Below are 23,218 nucleotides of genomic sequence, written 5' to 3'. Positions count from 1 at the left end.
CACTGCAGGACTTCTGTGACTTAGAATATTGCAGCTTTGAAAAAAAATGCGGTTGGCTCCCCATGGGGCTCCTACTTCTCCTTCCGCCTATGCCTCTGCCTCTCTCTGTGTGTCTCTCATGAATAAATAAAATCTTTAAAAAAGAAAAAAAAAACGTGGTTGCCAAAGTCTTAACCCATGGGTTGAAGGATATGTCACTCTGTGGGGCTGACTGGCCGTGTTACCCTGTCTGTTTGGATTTACTCTTTGGGTTCCCAAAAGGTATAGGTCCTCACGGCTCCTTGGCCAGGCTCCCTGGAGTACAGCATCCCCTCTCATTTGTAGGATAGGCCCTTCCTCTTGTGCCCTCCTATGTTCCCACCTTTCCCTGCCCCTGCCCCTCCCCCATTGTGCCTCCCCCTCACCATCCCCTCTGCTCTGTATCTTCCCCTCCTGTCCTCCCTGTGGCTGAGAGGCTCCATCTAAAACCGCTCACTGGTTCCCCGAGTCCCTGTTAGATGCAAGAAAAGCTACCTGACTTCTTCTTCTGATGTCTCCAGATGGACTCCTTTCTGATGCCTCATTCCTAAACCCACTGCATTCTGGTTTCTGCCCTAGAAACTTCTCTGGAGCTCCTCGCTAAGATCCTTAGCTGCATCCAGGGAACACACTGCAGCCCTGCAACACTTATGCCTTCTGCTGCGGTAGACCTGCTGCTTCCCCCAGGCTCTTTCTGAACGTTCTATTCTTTTTTTTTCTCTTGATCCTGCACTTGACTGATTCTCTCTTGTTCTCTGTCATTCCTGTTTTCCGTTCCATGGACTCCCTCCTTCTTGCCCATGGCCGCTTTACTTTGTTCTTTCTGCCCAAATCCTCCTGCTCACTCCTTAGATTTCGGATACACAGTGATGGTTTCCATCTCAGATTTCTTCCCCAGGACGCGGACCAGCCTTCCCAGTTCCTGCTGCCCAAGTTGCGCCTGGATGCACAGAGGCAGCAAAAACATAGTATTTCCAAAATTGAACATACCATTATATCTCCCATCCTGGTTCTTCTTCTGTTTCTTAATCTGTCGATGATGAGTCCAGAGCTTCCATTCTCCAGGGTAACCTGGAAGAAGGCAAAGACTGACTAGTGGAATCGGGAGATTTTATTTGCCGTCACACCAGCCTGGGCATCTTGAAAACTAAGCTCTGAAGGTTTCCGTAGCTCCGAAAGTGTTGTTTTGAACAAAACTTAGGGAGAGAGAAAGACTCTGTCCAAAGAAGTCTCCTCAATCTTCATTTGAGCTCTCAACTCAAATGTAACTTCTGGGCAGCATCTACAAGTGTGGACCTCCTCCTTGGCTACACACAAGTGGCCAGCAGTACCAAATAAAGGAAGGATGTCTACACCCTCGTACACAGACATCTGAAACTGGCTCCAAGGAGAGATACTGTTAGCCAGGAAACAGAAAAGCCATGAGATACACAGATATTTTGCTTCCCAGAAAGATGAAGTGATTATTTTTGAAATTTTTCATTCTTCCAGCACCCAGGGCATACCATCTCACGGCTGAGTTCTGAGCTCCATCCTCACAATGAGCTCCAGCATTCTGAGCCACAGTCACAGAAGCATGAAACCCAAGGAGGATAGAGATCTCTTTCCCTACCTCACAGCCCATACCCCTCAGCAGCCCGACAGTCCCCCACCCCTGTCAGGTTTACCCACTAACCTGGTCCTGCTTCTGCTTAGAACTATTCTCTGGCCGGCCTTGCTTGCCCTGGAGCTCCAGCCAGAACCCTTGAAAGTGTTTGGTGGTTTGCTTTGTACATTTAGCACTACCACACTGCTTGCACTTTCCCATCCAAAGCAGGCTGTTTTTCATCTTTATTTCTTTTCTCAGGTGGTACCATCTGCCTTGCCATGCCTTCCCACCTCCTTGCCTCTTCATCAGAGGCAAATTCATATTCACCTTTTAAAATTACCATTTGTTACTGGAAGGAGCAGCCATAGCCCACATCTCCATCCCTGCCCCGATCCAGTCATCCCTCTTCCAAGAGCCCAGAATACACTGTTTTCATCCCTGTCAATGCCCTCAGTATGCTTTATATATCTATCTGTCTCTGTCTTCTCCCAAGACCAGGAGTTCCTTGGAAATTGGCGTGTGTGTCCCATTCATCTTTTATCTCAAATGCCAAAGAACAGGAGACATAGTAGACTGAAAATAAAGATCTCTTCAGATATATTCAAGGATTCAGATGATGTCTTAGCTTTTCAACCATGGAACTGACATTTACTCTGTTGGAGCAAGCTTTTCTAGATAGGAGTATCCAAATAGAGTTTAATTGAGTTACTTTTAGAGACTCGCTTTCACATTAGGAGCAACTGTGTTTTTATCAAGTAAAACAACAAACAAAAAACCACCTTAAAATAAGAGGGCTAAAGGAACCTACAAGAAGTTTGCTCTTTTATTTTGCTTTCTTATTTGAGTATAGTTGATGAGGAAGCTTAATCTTAGCCCTACAATAAGATTTTTTTAAAAAACTGCATTTGGTGTGTAAGTCTTTTGTCAAAGATTACTTTTCCTTCCTACCTATGGCTCTTGGTATTTTACTTAATATTAGAGGTAATTTGAGTAATAAGAAGATGCTGAAAATAAGTTGCTTAAAGGAATTGGAAGGTCTTACAGGTGGAGTGACTAAAATTTCCAAATTTGTTTTAAATAATATAAAGTCAGTCACTCTATAGTCTATGTAAAAGGGAAATGTGGATCTTTTTAAGACTTGTATTATCTTTCTAATAACAGATGCACCATTCTATGAATAGATGAAAAAGGACACCCCCCAAAAAAAGGACATCCATAATTTGAAAATGAAATTATTAGAGTAGCTTTTCTTCCAGGATACACCGATTGCCTATCTTTGGCTCTCTATGCCATATATAGTTCAGATTTTATTTTTTTTAAGATTTTATTTATTTATTCTTGAGAGACAGAGAGAGAGAGAGACAGAGACACAGGAAGAGAGGGAAGCAGGCTCCATGCAGAGAGCCCGATGTGGGACTCGATCCTGGGACCCCAGGATCACAACCGGGGCCGAAGGCAGGCACCAAACCCCCTAGCCACCCAGGGATCCCCTAAAATGGCTTTAATAAATGTTGGTTATATGTTTCTTCCTTTTACTAAGCTGACTGGACATTTGTTTTAAAGAAAAGTACTTTTCACAAAGATGTTATGTATAGTCTTTTGCATCCTTTGGGTACAACCAGGTGTAAAAAGCTAAAGGGCTTTTCAAAACATATTTTGAATAAGTGCTGCTAGGCTCTGTGTCTTAAATCTTTTTTTTTTCTGATTATAAAAATAATACATGGTTAGTGGGTTTTGGTTTTGAATTTTTTTAAGATAAACTGTCTAGAAACATGTGGCTTAGGACATCAACCCTCTCCTAAACCCATCCTTCCCATGATGCTCCTTGCTGGCTGTTTTCTGGGTATTTCAGCAATTTTTGAAACATAAGACAGGATTATCTTACACATGCAATTTTACTCCTGGCCCCTCTTTAACCTAACAGCACATCATAGACTTTTTCCCGGGTCCTCATAACCTGGTATCTTATTTTACTGTGTTGCCAATTTTACTAATTGCCAATTTGAAGACATTTCAGTTGTTCCAGATTTTGCTATAACAAATGGACAACATCCTTATATATAAACCTTCATGTATTCCAATATCTTGTGGTCCAAAAGTATGAACATTTAAGATTTCCTTTTTTAAAGAAGATATTTGTTTATTTATTTATTTGAGAGAGAGCACACAGTAGGCAGAGTAGTAGGCATAGGGGCAGGCACAGCAAGAAGGAGAAGCAGATTCCTTATTGAACAGAAGCCTGACTCGGGGCTCAATTCCAGGACCCTGAGATCATGACCTGAGCCGAAGGCAGACGCTTCACCGACTGAGCCACCCAGGTGCCTAAACTTAGAGTAAAGTTGATGAGGAAATCTTAAATGATTTCTAAGAGATTGTAATGCCAGATTATCAGCCAAAAGTCATACCTATTAAAGTTCCCACCAGCAGAAATGAGAATGAAGGGGATCCCTGGGTGGCGCAGCAGTTTGGCGCCTGCCTTTGGCCCAGGGCGTGATCCTGGAGACCCGGGATCGAATCCCACATCGGGCTCCCGGTGCATGGAGCCTGCTTCTCCCTCTGCCTGTGTCTCTGCCTCTCTCTCTCTCTCTCTATGTGACTATTATAAATAAATAAAAATTAAAAAAAAAAAAAGAAAAAAGAAATGAGAATGAAATGACCATATATATGAAGGATTCGTTAAACCTGATGGTTCTGAAGTTCTGAGAGACCCTGGGGCAGCTGGTGGGTTATTCTATGTGTGTAACCAGCCTGACATCCATCCTTTCTTGCCATGTCTGTCAGGCCAAGTTTTGTAACCTTGCTCCCTGTTCCAGCCCGTTCATGATATGACAGGACATGAGGAAGAACTTTGAGGAGACAAGAGGACCAAACTCTGACAGAGCCTTTAACTCACAGCTGAATTCTTCTGTATTGAAGCTGTGAAAGATGTAGATACTGCACAACCTTATCATTTCTTCCTTTTGGTATTCTTTTTCTTTCCTTCTGTTAGAATGATCTTCACGTTGAGCACAGCTCTACAGTCAGTGGAATAATTCCAAAAGTCCTTTCCTGCCTCAGAGAAAATTTTAGAAACATCACTTCATTTCATTTTATTTTACTTTATTTACTTACTGCTTTAAACTCTCTTGGACTTTTTTTAAATGGATTTTCTTATTCACAAAAATCCTTTTAACACTAAAGCAACCAAAATGATTGCCCATTAAGTATTTTATCAGTGTTCATTGTAGCTAATTTATTTCTTTGGAGTGTGGGAATTTTATCTCATTTCTCCTGTTTTACAGTTTAACAATTGGACAAGTTCTTTTCCAAACAAATTGTTAAAATCCCCTTTGCTCTCATTTTGGAAGGTCATCTTTACTATCAAAGATATAAGATCAGAGGCTCCTGGGTGGCTCAGTTAATCATCTGCCTTCAGCTCAGGTTATGATCTCGGGGTCCTAGGATTGAGCCCCTCATCAGGCTCCCTGCTCAGCAGGAAGCCTGCTTTTCCCTCTTCTGCTCCCCATCTTTCTCTCTGTCAAAAAAAAAAAAAAAGATAAATGATCAAACAGTCTAAGAGAAGAAGAATACTGCAGCTGTCCAGAATAAGATACATATTATGCTGTATGTATACACAAGTGAAAGTGGTACATATGCAAATGTAACTGTCGGGAGTATATACCATAGTATATAAATGAAGTGTAGTATATAAGTGAAAAAATACACGTGCATGTAACTGTTGGAAGTTTAGGATATGTATGTGTGAATATATATATGCACATGTATTTGTCCATATATACACATTATATATATATATATGTACATATGTGTGTATATCTGTAAATATTTCTATGGGAAATAGAAATTCCCTGTTTACAGAGGAAGATAAGAACTCATGGGGAGCATGGTGATTTTTGGTGAAGACACAGCAGCCATTATCAGATTTTAATATCTTCTAAAGTAGTGGTGTTGGATTTTCTGAGCATGACTGCAGTAATAACTGAATTTTATAACACTCCAGTGAGATACAAATCTCAATCACAATCTTGTTCATTTTTCAAGTTCACTGAATATCATATTGCTTTTAATGTTTTCAAATAACTGAGATGTTCTTTAATCCAAAAATGAATAAGTGAATGAAGAAATGAATTTCTTATTTTTTATGGTTAACTTGCAACTTTAACATATTTTCATGTAAAAGCATGTTTTTCTAAGTAATTAAGCAACCTTCTCAGAGAGGAGTATTAATAGTAAAGTCTCACTGTGTTGAATGTTAGTTGCATTTGGCTTTGCTTTTCCTTACCAAAGGCACCCTCTTATTTGCTGGAGAAAAGCAGAAGCCTTTTTGAAATCACAAAATCTTATGGAAGCTCTGACTCAAGAGAATTTAGTTTTTGAAAAGAACGCTGACAGTACTCTAGAGAACACCTTCATGAGTTTACATATTTTTTAAAAGTTGATCTGCATTCAACAAATATTAACATTGATTATATACATAGTTCAACTGTGTTGAAGGAGATAACACTTGTGCAAATGGTAAATTGGAATCAGATGTTAGTTCTCCTCTCAGGAACATTATAGATAGAAATAATCATAATGGGAGGGAGAAAGTGTTAAAGGCCAGAAGAGGTATGTCTAAAATTATATAGAAGTTCAAAATTATTACTTCCAGCTAGGAAGAGTTAGAAAAGCCTTGGGGGAGAGGGGAATTTGAATAGAGCCCTACAGGGTGAGTAAAATTTGGAGATGGAAAAATATGAAGGGGGAAAAGAAAAAAAAGCAAAGATGCATTAAAGCAAATAACCAAAGCACATGTACCTTAAGAAAATTTAATTATTCTGTTGATACAGGACTGTACCCATGCCCTGGCTTTATCATGTTTTATAAACCTAAGTCATTCTGGATAGAATGCATTTTACCAATATTTTTAAAGAATTTATTGTGAACATTTTCGAACATAACAGAATAAGGTGATAAACTTTCATGTCCCCATCACCTGTTAGATTTAACAGTTATCAAAATACTGCCGCACTTGCTTGATGGAATCCTTTTCTTCTCTTTCCTGCCTAAGTCCTGACCAAGCAACTCCAGGCGCCAGATCACCTTATATCCACGCACTTTAATATACAACTCTAAAAATAAGGTTATTTTTTTGTATAACCACAATGCCATAACCACAGCACATCAAGTAGGTGAGCATTCTCTTGCTATTTAATACCCGGCCCGTATCCAGTTGTCTCCCTTTGTTGCAAAAATATATTTTGACAGTTCCTTTTTTGAATCAGGATCCAAACCAGACTAAGTACCTTTTAATCCAGAGCTCTCACTCTCTGTCCTTTTTGCCATACATTTTGTTCCTTGAATAAACCAGATCATTTGTCCAGTAAAAATGCCTCACTTTCTAGATGTCTCTGCTTACTCCCTTGTAGTGTCATTTAAATTGCTATTCTGTCCCTGTAACAGGCATTTAGCACTAAAGACAGAGTTCTAAAGATTTGATTAGATCCAAGTTCAACTTTTGTTTAAGAAGGGTATTTTGCTGCTCTATATTTCTTACTGCCATCAGCAGGCACATGGCTGGCTGTCATGTTGCCATTAATGCTGGACCAGCCACCTCATTAGGAGTTGTAAAGTGGTAGATTTCTTTTTAATTAAGTCATTCCTTTCACATTTATTAGCTGAAATCCTTCAGTAAAGACAAATATTTCTTCATCAACTAGGGCATTTTGGTTACCCTGAAATATAGCTCATATAAAGGTGAGATAGGGGCATCTGGGTGGCTCAGGGCGTGATCCCGGGTCCTGGGATTGAGTCCCACATCGGGCTCCCTGCTTCTCCCTCTGCCTGTGTCTCTGCCTCTCTCTGTGTGTCTCTCATTAATAAATAAGTAAAATACTTTTTAAAAAATACCTTTAGGGGATCCCTGGGTGGCGCAGTGGTTTGGCGCCTGCCTTTGGCCCAGGGCGCGATCCTGGAGACCCGGGATCGAATCCCACGTCGGGTTCCCGGTGCATGGAGCCTGCTTCTCCCTCTGCCTGTGTCTCTGCCTCTCTCCCTCTCTCTCTGTGTGACTATCATAAATAAAGAAAAATTTTAAAACAAATAAAAATAAAAAATACCTTTAAATCCCCTCTCTCTCTCCCTCTTCCCAATTATCTCTCTCTCCCTCTCCCTCTCTCCACTTCCTCTCTTTCTGTCTCTCTCTCTCCCCCTTCTTCCCCCTATTCCTCTTAATATCCAGATGGTCACAGCTTCACTGATGGGTCTTCATGTGGTCTTCTGAAATTTATCACAACCCCATTGACCTTTGATAGTTTTTTTCATTTCCTGATATGAAATGTTCTGGTTTGGGACACCTGGGTTGCTTAGCAGTTGAGCATCTGCCTTTGGCTCACAGGATCCAGGATCAAGTGCCAAATCGGGATCCCCGCAGGGAGCCTGCTTCTCCCTCTGACTGTGTTTCTGACTCCCTATCTTTCATGAATAAATAAATAAAGCTTTAAAAAAAAGAAAGAAAGAAATGTTCCCGGTTTATCTTACATATTTTCTGCCACAGACCTGAAATCAGTCATTCCTACAAGGAATACTGGTTCCTTTTTGTGCAGAATGGATTTTAGGACTCACAATCTCGTGCTAGAGGTACTCATTGCTACTGGGATATCCTTTTTTCTGGGCCATTACAACAGAAACAAATTATAAATTTATACTGTTTTTTCCAGTTGAGATTTAACACTAGTGTTATTTCTTTGAATTTATTTCTGCATCTTTTCTTTAACATTGAAGTCTTGATGGTTAACAGCATTAACATAATTATTTATTTGCTTTATTCTACAAGAACTATCTGAAAAAGTAATATCCTTCTTTTTTTAAAGATTTATTTAATTATTTATGAGAGGGCAGCCCCGGTGGCTCAGCAGCTTAGTGCCACCTTCAGCCCAGGGCGTGATCCTGGAGACCTGGGATCGAGTCCCACGTCGGGCTCCCTGCATGGAGCCTGCTTCTCCCTCTGTTTCTCTCTCTCTCTCATAAATAAATAAATAATCTTTTTTTAAAAATTATTTATGAGAGACACAGAGAGAGAGAGAGGCAGAGACATAGGCAGAAGGAGAAGCAGGCTTCTCACCGGGACCCCAATGCAGGACTCGATCCTAGATTCTGGGTTCACACCCTGAGCCGAAGGCAGATCCTCAACCACTGAGTGACCCAGGCATCCTTTAATATCCTTTTAGTAATAATTGTTACTATAAGCAACAATACCACCATTTTTCCTTTAATAAAACTGCTGAATAAAGTTAAATATTTTTTATTCATTCTGTTTGCTCTTAAAAAAAATATATTGTTTTATTCATTCTATTTGCTCTTAAAATAAATCCCCGATGAGTGTGTAACCAAAATGCTGTCCTCTTAAAGTCACCTGAAATTGTTTTTTTGTTTTGGGGGGTTTTTTTTCTGTGTCGTTGTATTAACCAGCATGATCTACATTGCAGTTCCTTTATTTCCATTTATTTTCTAGTTGTAGGCAATTTTATAATTCTGTTTACTGAATATTGGAAAAAGTCACTTGACTCCAAAGTTGAAGCTATAGTAAGATTTCTCTGGAGAGGTCCTGCTTTCATGTCTTTGCTCTACCCTTCCTCTTCCTTTCCCTATAAATAGTGACCACTTTTGTTTCACTTTTTTTTAATTATCCTTCTACTATATCTTTTTGCAAAAGTGAAACATGCATTATTTATTGTTTATCTGAATATTAGTAACCTTTTAGGTTATTTTTACAGATTTTGAGCATTTGACAATAGAAGTATCATAATTTGGGTATCTCCTTTGGAAATGAAGATTCTACAATGGCTATGTTTTCCTCTAATTACTTCATGCAATTCGTTTCATTTTTCAAATAGGTCATGCCTGAATTAAAAGATAAAATGTTTCCTACTTGATATGTTCTTGGGCTATGACAAGATAAAATATTCGTTTTATGAGATGATGTAAATATTCAGGAGGCGAGCCATGAGCTTGGGGAATTAAATCCATTTACATTTGTGTTAATTATATGAATGCTAAAGTTGAGCTGTGAGGATCAAGAAGAATAAGGAGTGATGATTGATTTGAAGAATCAACATAAAACTGATCCTCATAATTGTCTTTGGGTATTTGTTACTTTTGATCAAATGTGAAATATGGAAATGACACTGTTACAATTTGGCATTTTAAGCACTGATAATCTGAAATATAATTTCTCCTAAATTCTGAATATCTACTTATATATCTAAATGAGATGGATACTTGGTATATTTCTTATTTCCATATAACCAATGACCTTAAAATTTAGCAACTTAAAGCAATAGACACTTGTTACTTCCTGGTTTCCTGTGGGTCAGGAATCTGGGGGGTTCTGACTCACATCTCTCTCCTAGCTGCTGCCCAGGGCGGCAGTCATAGGAAAGCCTCGGCTGGAGCATGTGCTGGGAGCTCACATGCATGGCTGTTGGCAGGAGGCTTCCATTGCCAGTCACATGGGCTGGGTCCAAAGGCAGCTTCAGCATCCTTGTAATGTAGCAGCTGACTTCCCCAGAGCATGTGATCCAGGAAACAGCAAATCAGAAGCTTCAGTATCTCTTATGACATAGCATGGATACTGCCCAGCATTGTTTTCACAGAGCATGTTAGTCCTACAAGTTAGCCAGCTGTCCTGTGAAGGCAACACAGTGTAGGGAGACGGAGGCGACGAGAAGGGCCTGGGTGGCTGACTGCCACACTTCAGTGTAGCATTTCTAGGACTTTAAGAATGAAAAAAAAGAAAACAAAACCGTGATGTTTTATAAAACCACTGTGATGGGGCACCTGGGTCGCTCAGTCAGTTAAGTGTCTGCCTTCAGCTCGAGTCATGATCCCAGGATCCTGGGATCAAGCCCCATGTCTGGCTCCCTGCTCAGCAGGAAGTCTGCCTCTCCCTCTTTTCCCTAGTTCATGCTCTCTCTTGCTATCTCTGTGGCTATCTCTGTCTCTCTCTCAAATAATAAAATATTTTTTAAAAAATAAAAACCACTGTGACCCAACTATGCATTTATATAGTAATATTATAGTGAAATCTCAGGGATCTTTTTTTAAAGATTTTATTTATTTGTGTGAGAGAGAGAGAGACAGCACAAGCAGGGGGAGGGACAGAGGGAGAAGCAGACTCCCTGCTTAGCAGGGAGCCCAACTCGGGCGGGGCTCCATCCCAGGCCCTGAGATCATGACCTGAGCTAAAAGGCAGATGCTTTACCAACTGAGCCACTCAGGTGCCCCTCAGTGGTCCTTTGGTATGTGTTGTATGGAGTTAGTTTAAAATGCAATGTGGGAATTTGTTTTATATGTTATTTCAAAAGGTACATGGTATTTCTGAGATTGACTAAAATATTAAATCTGAGAAGAGAGTCGTGGCTTAAGGAACATATTTTTTTTATCAAAGTGGTTTTTCTTCCAAACAATGAAAAATTTCCTGTTCCAGAGTTTACATTAAATTCCTAGAGGTGATTACAAGAGTTTTTACCTATGGCTTCATTTTGTTACACTTAAAAATGGCTGTTCACTTTTAAGGGTGAATAAGTGAGCCATTGTGAGGGAACTTTTGAACTTTGTATGCAGGTTAGTAGCCAGTTATTCAGACTTAGATAATTCAGACTACTGGCTTCATAGTGTTTGCACACAATAGTTGAATAATAAGGATCATTAAACGCCCTGGGCAGACATTTCCAAATTGTGTTTGCCTCTCACTTTGGAGGCTCTGTGTGGCTGGAGAGGTGAGGATTGGTTCTTTATTGACTTGTCAAGCTGTGAGTTTGCATTACAGGCCAAGCAGCCCATGACCCATTCTATTTATTTCACTGTTTTGTGGTGGGGAAACAGGTAAAGAAATCCCACTGAAAATCCCTCCTTCTACACGTTTTTATGAATAACTCCAGTGTTTATAGCAGTTAGGGCACTCTGATCAAATCCTCCAAAGATGTAACGTTAGCAGCATGGAGCCATTGTGGGACACAGCTGTGGGCGGTGTTGGTTACTCTGCGCGCCATTGCTTATTCAACAGAAAGCGCTGGAGGAGAACTTGCTGTGCAGTTAAGTCAGGGGGAAACAGTGATACTTCAGGGAGAAAAATCTAAAGAAGCGAAAAACACTGTTTAGAAGTATGGAACAATAAAGATTGGCAGTGAAGGCCGATAGGAATCCAAAGTTCTTTTTTCAGGGATCTAATGAAGTTAAGTGATGATAAAATATCTCACAAGCGATTAGAAATTATATCACGTTATGCGGTTTATTTTTCTGGAATGTGCAAAACTGAAGAGCTAATGAAAGAGATAATTAAAGCTATGTATCCGATTACCGCAAAAGTCACCTAGCAGCTAAAATAAAAAATAACTTCTCAAACACTCATATATTTTCTCATAAGATGCAAAGGAATCAGGAAAAGCAAGTCACTTTAGTCACTTTAGTGGCCAGTCTAATCTCTTGGAAACAGATTAGGACATGTCTTGTCGCAGCAACACTGAGTACCCACTTTCACGTTTTTTCCTTTTGCCACTCAGGAAATTTGAATAAGAAACATGCACACACGAACATATATATCTTTAAGAGAAATAATTCATTTGAAAATTCAGTTGAACTGGAAGGGAATATCAGGCATTTTGGAAAGATTATTATTATTATTAGTGATTTTAACCAAAATGCCATCTGTCTAAATTGAAAAATAAGAAGACAGGAGCAAATATATCTGTGAGATTTCAGGCACTGCCCCATGAAATGATCACCGGTCTCTATACCCTTTGGCTAATACTAAGCCATTCTCAGGGGCACCATTTATAATCCTTCTAGGTAAGAGAAATCTAAGAGAAATGAAAGAAAACGAAAGGGGATTGGAAAGAGTCAGGCAGAGCAGGTAATATTCATTATGTGTTTGGTAGAGCTGAAAGCAATTGAAAAGCATTTCCAGATAATAGTTAGATTGAAACCTTCAAGATGTGCTTGGTCCTGGCATTGATGTCATCATCATTCTTGGTCTGAGGGTGAGAACATAGGTGAGGAATCCAAATCCATGTTGGAAAATAGAAATCTCAGCATTGGAATTCTTTAAGTGTGTTATGGTAGGAAGATACACAGGAAGGAAGGGAAAGAGGAAATTAGCCCAGTCTAAAATATTTGAAACAGGCAAAAATATTGAAGAATAAGATACTTATTTTTAAGAGTTCTCGGCCCAACATTAGGCATTACACTTATTAAAGTTGATAAATAGGGACGCTTGGGTGGCTCAGCGGTTAAGCACCTGCCTTTGGCTCAGCGCGTGATCCTGGAGACCCGGGATCAAGTCCCACATCAGGCTTCCTGTATGGGGCCTGCTTCTTCCTCTGTGTCTCTGCCTTTGTCTCTCATGAATAAATAAATAAAATTTAAAAAAATAAAGTTGATAAATATGTATTAAGACACTTTCATACTGCAAATAATTTCAAAGACAAGATACCCACATTACTCCTAAGAAATGTACTGCTGCTGTGAACGATGGAGACAGATATGCACGTAATATGGATACAGAGCAGCTGCGGACATTGTATTCCTTTGAAAAGACAAGACCCAAGACTGTGAACCCACCTTAATACCTCAAAGCTTAAAAAAAAAAAAAAAAAAAATTTAAATACCTCAAAGCTGTTCAAATGTATGATTTTAATTATGTACCAGAATAACCTAGCTTTATGGGGTTCTCCTCCCTTGACCCTTTTCTTGTTATCTCTGTTAATGATAATACACTCAGTTTAAATACACTAAATTGAGCAGCTTTTGAATTGAGCTTGGGACTTCTACGACCAGAACATGGTCAGCAGTTGGCTGGAAGGCTTTAGCCAAGCCATTGTGTTTTCCCAGTAGTTTATTAAATGAACTGTAACATATATACAGAAAAGTGGATAAGTCATAAATGTGCAATTCAAACCATTATTCACAATTCCCAGCAACATTTCAGAAGTGTATACTGTGGCAAGTGTTTTTAACTTAATTTTTTATTACACAAGATACATATGATAATTACAGATAAACGGGAAGGAAGAAAAAAACCTACCACTGTATCATAACCTGAAACTAATATAGCATGTGTATTGACTATACTAGAATTAACATTTTTAAAATTTAAAAAAGAAAAAGGAACCATCTATAACCCCACCATGCAGAGCCAATTTCAGGAAATTTTGGTGTGAATGTCCTTATATTCTTTTTTACTTCTTTCATACATTCTTATTTGCTTTTTTTTTCTTACAAAAATTGGATTCTGATGCAGACTATCCATAACTTTTTTTTTGTAAACGTATGGTGTGTGTGTGTGTGTGTGTGTGTGTGTGTGTGTGTGGGAGAGAGAGAGAGAGAGAGAGAGAGAGAGAGATTTCTGTTTATCTTCATTTATTAAACAATCCCCTATTTGGGGGTATTTTAAATTACAGTCATTGTAGTTTGCAGGTTTTTGGCAATCATAAACAATGCTATAAATAATATTCTTTTCCCCATATATTTACTTAGTTGTCTAATTATTTCCTTAGGATTAATTTCTACACATGGAATTGCTGGTCAAGACTAGTACCTTTTTCAGGTTTTGGTAACCATTCAGAAGTGCTATAACCGACCATTCCTCCCATTCCCCATCTTGACTCTTGACATCTTTTTAATCTGTACCCCAAAAAAAAAAGATATTTTATTATTGTTTTCATGGTCATGTCTTTGATTATCATGAATATAGAACCTTTTTTTTTTTCCCTGTTGGTGGTTTTTGTTTCTTTCACTCTATATCACCTGTTTGTGTCCTTTGCTCCTGTTTTATTAAGAATGTTAGTCTCTTTGGTTTCAATTTGAAACAACTCTTTCTATAATAGGGACTGAATTCTCTATCATGTATTTTGCAAATAATTTTCCTCCATTTTGTCTTTGCCTTTGCTTATGATATTTATAGTTTTTGCACAGTCAAATCAGGGTTTCCTTTTATGGTATCTACTTTTGCGGAGATACTTAGAAAATCCTCCTCTACCCCAAGATTAAAAACATATGTTTACTCATTTGTTTGGGTACTTTAATGGTTTTCTGTTTTCTTTTACCAAATATTTAATCCCTTTAGAATTTATGGTTTGCGATATACCCTGTAATTTGAGTCATCTTTTTTCCAAATTAACTACACCATCTTACAACTCAAACAAAGCTAATTCTCAATTTTGTATGATCATTGTCCATTAGATCACATGAATTACCTAAAAAGCATTTTACATAACAGGTTCGCTTGTTACCTCCAGCAAACATTTTCCACTAGAATAGCTAATTGTAAAGTTGAAACAAAGTGATAATCAGAGGAACAAATTCTTTACATGTTCTTTTGAAAATCCCCACCCATCATCTATGAGTAGGTAGAAGATAGAAAATATCCTTCCCTCCAATACCCTCCTCTTGTCAATAACTTAGATTTGGGGGCATATTTCCACCTCTGGTCCTCATAGATCACAAGACTGTTTCTTTTTCCTGTCCTCCCCACCCCCCGCCCCCACCTATTAACTCTGCGGAACCCACAACCGCAGGTGCCTGGGTTCTCCTCCACTCTCCTAACTTGTCTGGTATTTCTTTGCTTCTCTTCTCACTTTATTGACACCCATATTTTCCTCTCCTGTCTTTTATCCATCTTTCTTCCCACATCATAGTGCATATGACTATACAATTTTTTCCTGTGATTTTTGATGACTAGAAAAATATCCTAAATGTATCATTTCTTCCAGGAAACCTCTACTTGCAGGACAAGCTTTTGTTTGTTTGATTAGTAAAATTAAACATGTTCAGGTTTATGAGGTGCCTACAAATGCCTGTTACCATGTTAGGTGCCAAGGACACAGAAATAAAAATAAAAAAGGCTTTACATTCCTTTGAGGATCTACTAGCATAGTAGCCCAGGTAACAGGTATGTGTACATACTATTCAAATGATTCTTCAGCCTTATGGGAATTCTTTGCTCAGTTTTTTTCAGTGTGTTCTTGAAAAGAATAAATAGTCTATTTGTTTGAATACAGAGTTTTTTAAATGTCCATTGGGTCAGTTTTATTATTTCTTTTATTTTGTTCAAACTTTATATACCTTTATTGTTTTGTTTTGTTAAGATTTTATTTGTTTGTGAGAGAGAAAGAGAGTGAGAGAGAAGAGAACACAGGCCAGGGGAGGGGCAGAGGCAGAGGGAGGAGCCAAGGGAGAGGGAGGAACAGACTTCACTGAGCAGGGAGCCTGATGTGAGACTTGATTCCAGGGCCACAGGATCATTACCTGAGCTGAAGGCAGACGCTGCAACGACTGGACCACCCAGGGGCCCCTCTTTACTGGTTTTGAACTATTTATTCTGTCAGTTCCAGATAGATATCCTAAAATCCCCAGTTATACTTGTGGATTTGTCTGTTTCTTACAGTTCTATTGGTTCTGCTTTGTATGTTTTAAGGAAATGTTTCTAGGTGCATTCAAGTTTTAAATTGTATTTTCCTGGCACATTGGAACCTTTTACCATTATGAAGAAACCTTCCTTACCACGATAGTTGTTGCCTTACAATGTATTTTGTGTACTGTCATATTTCCTTGTGTCCACATGCCTCTTTTGCTGGCCATTTCCTTCAGCCTTTCCATTGCTCCACTGTTAGATGTGCCTCTTATAAATAGCATACTGTTAGGTTTCACTGTTTTACCCAATCTGAGCAGTAAATTGTTTAGGCCATTTACATGATATAATTACTGATCTTTAGAGTTATAGTCCACCTTACTTGGAGTTATCTGTTTGTCTTCCTGTTCTAGGTTTCTCCTTTCCTTCTATCATATTGGTTATTTTTTTTAACATTTCATTTTTCTCCATACTAGTTTAGAAGTTATACTTCATTCCTAATCTTTACATGGTTACCTAGAAATTTTAAATTGAATACCTTTATAACTCCTTTCAAATAATAGAAGTACATTAGTATGCTTTAGCTGTATTCAACCCTGCTGATTTATGTATTACTATTTCCGTGTATTTTATCTTTTTAAAATAAGCCATAATATATTATTATTGTTTACTTTAGTCAGTGTCTATTTAACTTTACCAACATGTTTATCATTCTTCCTCGCATCTCAGACCTTCTAATGGGATCACTTTCCTTTTCCCGAAGTACTTCTTTTAGAGCAGAAGTGCTCAGAGTGGTGCATAGGCCCTCAGAATATACAGCTTTTGAATGGTTTGTGTGGTGAAGTGGACAGTGATGAAATAGGAAATGCTCATAAAACACTTTCCCTCCATACTAAAATGTGATAGTTGTCTTGAGTATTTAAGTTGCAAACTCAGCTGGCATCTTTTTTCAAGATACCATTTTTACTTGAAAGAGCAACTGACAGACAATGGCTATTCAGACTTGGATACCTGGCCAACATTTCCTCAAAAATGAACAAAGGAAGACTGTTATTTCATGGAAAATACCTATGATTATGTGTAATAAATGATAAAACAGCAGCTTTTAAGTAAAAATTAGAGTCTTGGAAAACATATTAAAATTTGACAGCTACTTGGTGCTCCAAGGCATTTTTGACGAGATGATGATAACACCAACAAGTGTGATTATTTTAATATTGTATAATGAAATGTGTGGGTAAAATAACTTTTCAAAGTGCTTAGCAGTTCAATGAATTTTAATGTAACACAATATGAAAAGCTTACCAATATGATTTCAGGTTTCACATAGCAACTACCTTAAGAAACTATCACTCATTGTATTTTGGTACAGTATGGAAAATTTTACACAATTATCTATAAAGGCCTTTAACATGCTCCTCCCCTCTCCAATTACATTAAGTAGATTTGCAAAACTATGAAGCTAGTGCTAGTCTTCTCCGAAAATTGTTTTTTAAAAAAATGCTATCTATTAATATGTAATGAGTTTCGTATTCTTACTTTTAAATGATTTAGTAACTACTTATTTTTAAAAAATCTCAGTTTTGGTTTTTAATATGGCAAATAAGGGATGCCTGGGTGGCTCAGCGGTTGAGCGTCTGCCTTCAGCCCAGGGCATGATCCTGGAGTCCTGGGATTGAGTCCCACAGTGGGCTCCCTGCATGGAGCCTGCTTCTCCCTCTGCCTGTGTCTCTGCCCCCCCCCCTCTCGCGTGCACGCGCACGCAAATAAATAAAATTTTAAATAATAATAATAATAATATGGCAAATACTGACAGATGCACTACACGTAAGCAATAGTTCCTTGAGTTTTTCAGTCATTTTAAGAATGTGAAGTGGTCGCTAAGACTTTCAAAACATTTGAGAATCACTCCTTTAGAATTTCTTTTAGTAAGGATCCACTGTTGGCAAGGCCTTAGATTTTCCTTGCCTGAAGATGTCTTTTATTTGATCCTTATTTTGGGAGTTTACAAAGACAAAATGCAGGTTTCGTCAGCACAGGGAAGATGGGATTCCACTGTTCTTCCAGTTGCATTGTTGCTGTGGAGAAGTCAGCTGTCATCTGTTTCTTTGAAAGTAGTATTCTTCTTCCCCTATGACCATTCCTCAGACTTTCCTCTTTATGATATTTTATAGTTTCACTCTGATGTGTCTAGGTGCAGATTTCCCTTTCTTTTTTTTTTTTTTTAAGATTTTATTTATTCATGACAGAAACAGAGAGAGACAGAGACATAGGCAGGAGGAGAAGCAGGCTCCATGCAGGGAGCCCGATGTGGGACTAGATCCTGGGACCCCAGGATCACACCCTGGACTGAAGGCTTGCACTAAACTGCTGAGCCACCCAGGCGTCCCAAGATTTTCCTTTCTTATCTTGATTGGGACTCTGGGCTTCACCAAGTCTATGGATTGGTATCTGCCATCCATTCCATAAAAGCCCCCAGATATTCTTATTAACATTTTGTCTCTGCCCCATTCTTTCTCTAGAATTATGATTAAATGTATAGTAATTATTAAACATGCAGCAATTTATCATATTCTCTCCTTGCCCCTCCAAGCTACATTCTACATGATTTCTTCTATCTTCTTACTGAGTTTATAGTTTTCTCATTCTGCTGAGAGTAAATTTGTCGCTGTATTTTTCATTTCTAAGTCAGTTCGTTTCTTTTCAAATCTGCTAATCAATCTTTATAGCTTTATATTACCTGCAGGTAATGTCACACTTTGCTTTTTATTTATTTTTAATGTTGTAGGCAGAGTTGTTGTAGCTGATAATTCTACTGTGTGGTCTTTAAGGGTCTCTTTATTCTATCTGTTAGCTTCTTGTTCTCCCTGATGCTGTCTTGCCTTCTCTTACGTTTGGTTTTCTTTGATTGTGTGCTGCTTTTTTTTCCTTAATAATTATCTGTATTGATAATAGAAGGCTTAGATTTTAAGTTACTTCCTCTCGAGATGATTAGTGCTAGGTACCTAGGCACATTATAAGACCAGAGCACTTTAAATACAGTGTCCCAGACCAGCAGAGCTAAGAATTCACAAGGCTCTGACTCATTCTTACTTAATCAGTGTAGCTGGTTGGGGGTTTTTAATGTGGGATGGGCGTTCTATTAGACTTTCCACTTTGGCAGGCCTAGGCTTTGAAACCTGTCCTCTTTATCAAAGCCAAAGATCAGATTTGCGGTATGCACACTCGCCCTCGGGGCAAAACATCTGTGTTCTACTTATTTCTCCGGGTTCCTGCTTTTCCTTTAGTTTTGGTTCCAGCACCTATATTTCAAACCATTATGGGAAATTGCCTCCAAAAATAGTGTGTAACATTTTAGTGTAACTATAAACATAAGGAGTGCTTGCATTATGGATATAAATATACCCATAGTCAAGTCTTTGAACTCTCCCCCTATAAGTAAGGCAAAACGCATTCAGTGAGCAGTGAGAGAGATGGTATGGTGTAGTTGTTAGGACCAGAGGTTGTTAGAGTTGTTAGGACCATCTTGCTTACATCACGTACCTTTTAAAGTAATTTAATGTTTTATAAACTTCTAATGAGAGTAGCAAAGAATTAGTGCTTTTTAGTGGAGGTGCTTTCTAAACTAAGACTTTAAGAAGGTGGAAAGATACAGTCTGATAATGGTGATGACAGGGATTCTCATGAGCAGCAGCCATCAATATAATGCTGGTGTTCACACTTCATATTTAATGGTGTTTGGCATGTTTCTCTATATCCAGGTACTCACTGTAACCCTCAGAGGCTGCTGTCTATATTCACACTTTGTTGATCAGCAAGCAGGACTTGGAAAGTTCAGTGCAGGATGGTAGAAAGAGGGGATAAGTTGGTGCAGTCACTTTAGGAACAGCTTGGGATTCCTGATAGAGATGAGAATGTGCATGCCCTGTGACCCAGCAACTTTATTCCTGGGAAGATAGCCTGGGGAAATTCTTCACCATGTTTCCAAGTTAACATAAAACACTTACAAAGTAGCATATTTTACCTTCAGTAGGGCGGTGGGCACAAACCCTTGGACTTACTCATACCACAGAATACTATATAACAATTAAGATTAATAATATAGATCTATATATTATATAGATCTATATGTATATATCACCACGGATAAATCAAGAGACCTAAAACTAAGTAGACAGTCGGTAGACAAGTAAGTTCTGGAAATCTAATGCAGAGAGCAAGGAGACTATAGTCAACATTACTATATTATAAACTTCTAAGTTACTAAGAGATTAGACCTTAAATGTTCTCAACACAAAAAAGAAATAATTGTGTAACATGATAAAGGTATTCGCTGACCCTACTATAATAATCATATTATTACTATAATAATCATTGCCATGTATCAATCGAACATATTGTACACCTCAAACTTACACAAGGTTATATGTCAACTATATCTCAATAAAAGAAAAGGAAAGCTAATTGCAAAGGATAAATATAGTGCAACATTGTTTATATAGTTGGAAAACATAAAACGGTATATATTGTTTGTGGGTCTCTACAAACAGCAGAAATACAGAACATACTTGGCAGCTTGAGGACAGTAGTTACTTTGGGAGGAGGAAGGGTGATCAGGAGGGAATGTGGCAAAGGGCGTATGTCTGTGTATCTCCATTTCCTGAACTATCTGTGATACTGTTTTCTTTCTGCTCAAAATTGTGAATAACTTTTTTCTTTCAAATAAGGAATTTTTTAAAAAAAACATGAAGAAAGAATTTGGAATCGAATAGACCTTGGTTCAAAATCTACCACCCATGTACCCCTATTCCTCTCTCTAATCCTGTTTCCTCATCGATGAAATGGGATCACAGTAACTTCTTTGAAGCTGTTGTGAAGACTGGGTGAGGTGATATGTGTAAAGTGCCCAGGATTATACCTGCCTTGCTGCTCAGGCCCAGTATTTCGAAGTGGTTTCCACAGTCTCACGGGACTAACATGGGGCAGACCTGGGGTTTGAGCTCAGGTCTGCCCTGTGTGAGTCCCAAGGATGCACACTCCGGAGACCTGCCAGCTGAAAACAGTAGGAAGGGAGCCGTGGCTACTCTTGCCTCCCAGGGGAGCATCCCTCACCACTGCTACTCACCCTTCTCCCCAGGACTGACTCTGACCAAGCTAAGAGGGGAACAGGGGCCTCTGTGGCTGTCCCCGGCTGCTTGCTTAGAAGAGTATTTTGCTCCTAGAAGAAGAAAGTTCTTCTGTAATAATGTCTGAAATGCCTGATTTGACTGTACCATCTGTTGTGACTTCTCTCTTTCTCTCTTGTTGACAGTGTCATCAGCAAAGTGGTCCCAGCCCCTGAAGCTAAACCAGCCCCTTCTCTGAGTAGACCCAAGACCCCGCCGCCTGCAGCAGCCCCTGCCCCTGTCCCTATGCACGTCGCCCCTGCCCCGGTGCCTTCGCCGCTCCTCACGCAGTCCGCCGCGGCCCCAGCTTTGATGCCGGCCCCATCCCCAGCCATCTCTGGAGCCGGAACCTCCAAAGCCCCGGTCCGAAGTGTGGTCACGGAGACCGTCAGCACTTACGTGGTACGCTGCCTTTTATTTCTGTCGTAGCTAAGGAGGAGGCACCTCCGAGCTTGCTCTTCCACTGTGAAAATGTTTTCAGTTACAAAGCAGTGTCTTATGTGTCACTACCGAATTTCAGAGGCAATTCTTTATGACCAGAAAGGTATTTCCACTGCATTTTCAAGCTTTGGGCTATAAAGTATTGTATTAAGATATTTGCGTATTTAGTCTCCATAAATAATCAAATCATTGTCAATCAAATGTCAAATCAGTGTCACAGCATTGTTTTTCTTTAGTTTGTATTGTTTTATATGTATATGCAACAATGACAACGTATAAATATAGGGATGAATAGTGATATTCAAATCCCACATTGACTTTCTCGTTCAACCAATTATTCACTTAAGAGTATAAGTTATGGGGATCCCTGGGTGGCGCAGCAGTTTGGCGCCTGCGTTTGGCCCAGGGCGCAATCCTGGAGACCTGGGATCGAGTCCCACATCGGGCTCCCGGTGCATGGAGCCTGCTTCTCCCTCTGCCTGTGTCTCTGCCTCTCTGTGTGTGTGTGTGTGTGACTATCATAAATAAATAAAAATTTTAAAAAAAGAGTATAAGTTACATAATGTACACAGATCATATGGGCCAGATGCTGTTTCTAGGTAACGGTGCTAATTTACAGTATTTCACTGGTGAAGGTCTAGGATACTCTAGACCTTCAGGGCCTTCATGTTAAGGAAATGAACTTTCAAACCACAGGGCTTCTTAAGTATCTAAGCATGTCTTCAGATGGTAAAACTCAGCTTATTAATGAGTTCACATTGTTGTCATGGGACTGTTTTCAGGTATTTTCCCCATACTTAGTATATCAGGTCTTACTCAAGCCCTAAAGTCAGGCTAGTAATGAAGTGTGTTTATAAATGCATCCTTTGGACGAGTGTGGAATGACATACGTATATACAACACAAAGATTTTAGGCGCACAGAGGCACTCCATGTACTGATACTGCTGTGCCACCAAATATGTAGACTGTGACCTGTCAGCCTCCTGATGTACAGATCTGTCTGACTAGATAGGATTGGGAAGTAGGACTCTGACAGTTATTATAAATCAGATAAATATTTTCTCTTTTAGGCAATTTCAATAGAAATTTCAATAAATCATTACACTTTTGAGGAATTCTAATGATATAAAGGATAAAAAGAAAATCTCAAGAGTACTGAGAGAAGATATAAAGACATGAAAAATTAACAGAAAAATATTAAATTGGCAATTCAAGGCAAAAATAGAAGATGCGATAAAATTTGTGATCATCAAGGCACCTGGGCAGCTCAGTCAGTTAAGCATCCTCCTTGGTTTCTGCTCAGGTCGTGATCTCAGGGTCATGAGATCAAGCCCAGCTTTTTAGGCTCTGTGCCAAGTGTAGAACCTGCTTGAGATTCTCCATCTCCCTCTGCCCCACCCCGCTCATACGCATACTCGCTCGCTCGCTCTGTCTTTTAAAAAAAAAAATCTATGATCATCGAACTAGCCCATTCAAGGACCAGTTGTCCTGGGTGGTTTTTTTTTTTTTAATTTTTTTTTAATTTTTATTTATTTATGATAGTCACACAGAGAGAGAGAGAGAGAGGCAGAGACATAGGCAGAGGAAGAAGTAGGCTCCATGCACCGGGAGCCCGACGT

The 23,218-nt window shown here is 39.1% G+C and overlaps 1 protein-coding gene across 2 annotated transcripts in view; it reads left to right on the top strand.

The window, feature by feature from the left end:
• The window catches only part of TAF3 (TATA-box binding protein associated factor 3), a 178,698-nt gene that overhangs the window by 150,622 nt on the left and 4,858 nt on the right, over positions 1 to 23,218 (top strand). For both annotated transcript variants that reach the window (XM_026016693.2, XM_072749592.1), the window contains exon 5: positions 21,304 to 21,559. In XM_026016693.2, the coding sequence (XP_025872478.1) occupies positions 21,304 to 21,559 (256 nt within the window). The remainder of the gene's footprint in view (positions 1 to 21,303; positions 21,560 to 23,218) is intronic.

This window comes from Vulpes vulpes, chromosome 2 (assembly GCF_048418805.1).
Source record: "Vulpes vulpes isolate BD-2025 chromosome 2, VulVul3, whole genome shotgun sequence".
NCBI lineage: Eukaryota > Metazoa > Chordata > Mammalia > Carnivora > Canidae > Vulpes > Vulpes vulpes.
Note: the sequence above shows the minus strand (reverse complement) of the source record. Positions and strands in the feature narration are given on the sequence as shown.